Raw genomic sequence first — 3157 nt, 5'->3', positions numbered from 1 at the left:
TGCAGCGCCTGCGCGACCGGCAGTGGCTGGAGGCGGTGTTCGGGAACCCTCGGCGGCCGGGCGGCTCCAGGCCACCGCGCACACCCGTCGGGCCCAGCCTGGGCGAGGTGCGCGCGCGATTGCGCGCCGCTTTTCGCCTGGTGCGGCGGCTCCGCAGCCTGGGGCAGTCCCTGCGAGAGACCGAGGCCGACGGAGCGGCTTGGGCCTTGCTACACGCTCAGGCTGTGCCACTGCGAGCGGAGCTAGTCGAGCGGCTGCAGCCGCTGGCCCAGGCCGCCTTTGTGGGCGAGGCGCAGCGGAGGCTTGAGAGGGTCCGGCGCCGCCGGTTGCGGCTTCGGGAGAGGGCCCGGGAACGCGAGGCTGAGCGGGAGGCGGAGGCCGCACAGGCTACGGAACGGGAGCAGGAGATTGACCGCTGGAGGGTGAAGTGCGTGCAGGAAGTGGAGGAAAAGAAGCGGGTGAGAATTACTGGGCACTTGGGGCGGTGGTGACTGGAACCTGAATCTGCGTGCTGGTTAGCTTTATACTTATCCTTGAAAACTAGCCTTTCCACCTCTTTGCTCTGTTTTTCGTTAACGATGTGTGGTGCACAAAACTATAACGTACACTATGAAGTCCTGTAAACACACGACAAGTTCACACTGGTGCAGTTCTGGGAGGACACCCCTGTGCCCTGATTCAAAGTTGGATCCGCTTACTGATTGATGTTCAGTACTAACCGGTCTTCGTATTATGTTTTATACTGTCCTAAGCATGCAAATTTAGAGGACTCTCTTCGAGCCACACCTCGAGACCTTTATGGCCTAATTAGCTGGTGTTATTAATATTAGTTTTCCCCAGGGTTCATTTGTTTATTAGTTTGAAACTATGAATTCCTGTATATTGGATGGTATGAGTCTGTCTTGTCCAGGTGTTTCCAGGTACCTGACCTCTTATTTAAATGGTTGAAATAAGGATTCGCACAGGGTTGCAAAAATAGCAAGAAAACTTTATTCAAAAAGCAAATAGTAAGTACAGATTAGAAAGGATACACTGTCAAGATTGACAGCCCCATGGCCCACACTAGAGAAAATACTCCCACTTCCTTTTGTGGGATTAAGGAGGAGGAACTTGGTTACTAATGTGTCTAATGAAGATGGATCTCTGTTTTGATTGAGAGATTAGGCCCTGTAATCTTTTCTACTGTGTACGTCCTTTTCTGTGATGCATTTGATCTTAATCAGAAGCACTTCCCATTGTGTACAGGCATAAGATGGTAAGTAGGTTACTCTTTTTAAAAGTTTCCATAGACGGGTTTACCTTTTACCTTACTGTGCATGCACCAAAAACCAGTTCAGGCTGGATGGGCCCTCCTAGTAGAATGTGTTGGGAATATGTTTGAATAGAAACTGTCCATGTTTGATGGTCACTGGGGAGAAGAACCCTATTCCATTGCTTAGTGAGGAATAAATGTAAAGATGGGGATCTGAGGCTGCTGGAGAGGCAAAGCAGCTTGGCTGCCAAGTACATTATTGTAGGAGGAGAGTGTGTGTAGCCCAAATACACTGCTGTCCCAGGTTCTACACTGTTTCTGTGTTTGTCTTCCTCTGTGGTGGACTTTCTGACCAGCAGGAAGGAACAGCCACTAGACGAGGATTCTTCTCAAATCACGCTTTATTGGAGCCTCTTGGTTGTAGGGAGAGCAGAAAGCAAGGGGCTTGGAGCCCTGAACTATATAGCTGCTTATATAGGGAGTCTGCCTAGCAACTTTTGATACTATGATACTTTAACTGCTTTTCTGGAGACCCACCGGCAGGAAAGAAAGCAGGGGAACATCCCTGTCAATTACAGACCAGGATGTTCCCCTGCTGGTCAGGGGAAGTGTGGGCAGCTAGATCACAACTCACCCTGTTTTCCGGTGGAAGAATTGCAACCCTAATATGGAGTTATCTATCAAGCGAGGCTGGGGCCAAATGCCATCTTGTATTGGCAGCTATTCAAATCGGCTCCCAGCAAATATGATACAAGGAAACAAAGAAGAGCATAAAAAACATTGGTGTAGTTTATTATATAAAAACTCCTGTTAGTTATCTATCCCAATAAATAGGTAAACACAAAATCACCTTCCACATAGGGAAATTTCCTGTTCCATGAACTGCCAACTACTTTCTTCAGTCAAGCAGAGTCAACATTCCATCCAGTCTATTGATAAGAAAACAAACTAATTTTCAGTATTATGTGGAAAGGATTTTATTTAGCAAAATAAAAGTAAACATGAATAATCTATCTAGTTTTATTTTTTTAAGAAATAAAGAGATTTTGGCTTGTAGGCTAGAGCCTTTAACAAAAGGCATTTTGTTGTTTTTTTTTAAGATAATCATTTTTTACAGAGTGTTTCATTTCCTCCCAAAATTATGGTGACAGCATTAGACATTGTAGTATGTATATAAATATCTGAAGTACAAAGAAAAGCCTGGGCCAAGGCCCTGTGATACAAACATGTGTCATATAAGAAGGAATATGAGAGCTGTTTATGTGGCTTGAACATGGTGATCCGGTAGGGGTCTTTACTGGCTTCTAATTAAAGAAAAATTTAAAAAATCTAAAAAAGCTTCTAATTCTGAGGTGCTAAGATGTTGATAAAAAATATAGTTTAGCCTGAAAAGTATATTTCTCTCCACTAATCTCTTCTCTTTACAGAGGTCGGCAGTCAATGACGGGTTTGAAACTTCTTCTCCCCGGATGCCTAAGAGAGGGGCTTGCATAAAAGATGCCTGTTCCAATGACAGGATAATTTGGGTAAATGAAGAGGACTTTGCCCAAGTCAGGCGCAACGTATCTGTCCTGTTGCAGAAGCACAGGGTTTATTAAAATTAATAAGAGAGAGTGGATTGTGGGCCCATATTTCTATATGGCACAAAAGCCATTACCCCAGTCAGAGCTGATCACTTAGCTCTGCAGACAAGCTGTCTGTGCCCTTAACAAAGGCCAGGATGCTTGCTCCTAGCTTCTTTTGTTAAAACGTGGATTACCTGAGAAGAGATGTTTGACTGAAGCTGATGTCTTAAGAGTTCAGATGTTTGGTGCTTCCTTCCTTTTGTAATTTGGAAGGTGTCTTATAGAGATGCTAATTCAGGGCCTACCTGACTGCTAGGTGCAGACATGACTTGAGCCCAGG

At 45.5% G+C, this 3157-nt stretch overlaps 1 protein-coding gene across 1 annotated transcript in view; it reads left to right on the top strand.

The window, feature by feature from the left end:
- The window catches only part of Pdcd7 (programmed cell death 7), a 14254-nt gene that overhangs the window by 486 nt on the left and 10611 nt on the right, over positions 1–3157 (top strand). Inside the window, exon 1 of the mRNA XM_026779223.1 lies at positions 1–458. This exon is cut by the window's left edge and continues 486 nt beyond it. Within this exon, the coding sequence (XP_026635024.1) occupies positions 1–458 (458 nt within the window). The remainder of the gene's footprint in view (positions 459–3157) is intronic.

Source organism: Microtus ochrogaster, chromosome 5 (assembly GCF_000317375.1).
Source record: "Microtus ochrogaster isolate Prairie Vole_2 chromosome 5, MicOch1.0, whole genome shotgun sequence".
NCBI lineage: Eukaryota > Metazoa > Chordata > Mammalia > Rodentia > Cricetidae > Microtus > Microtus ochrogaster.
Note: the sequence above shows the minus strand (reverse complement) of the source record. Positions and strands in the feature narration are given on the sequence as shown.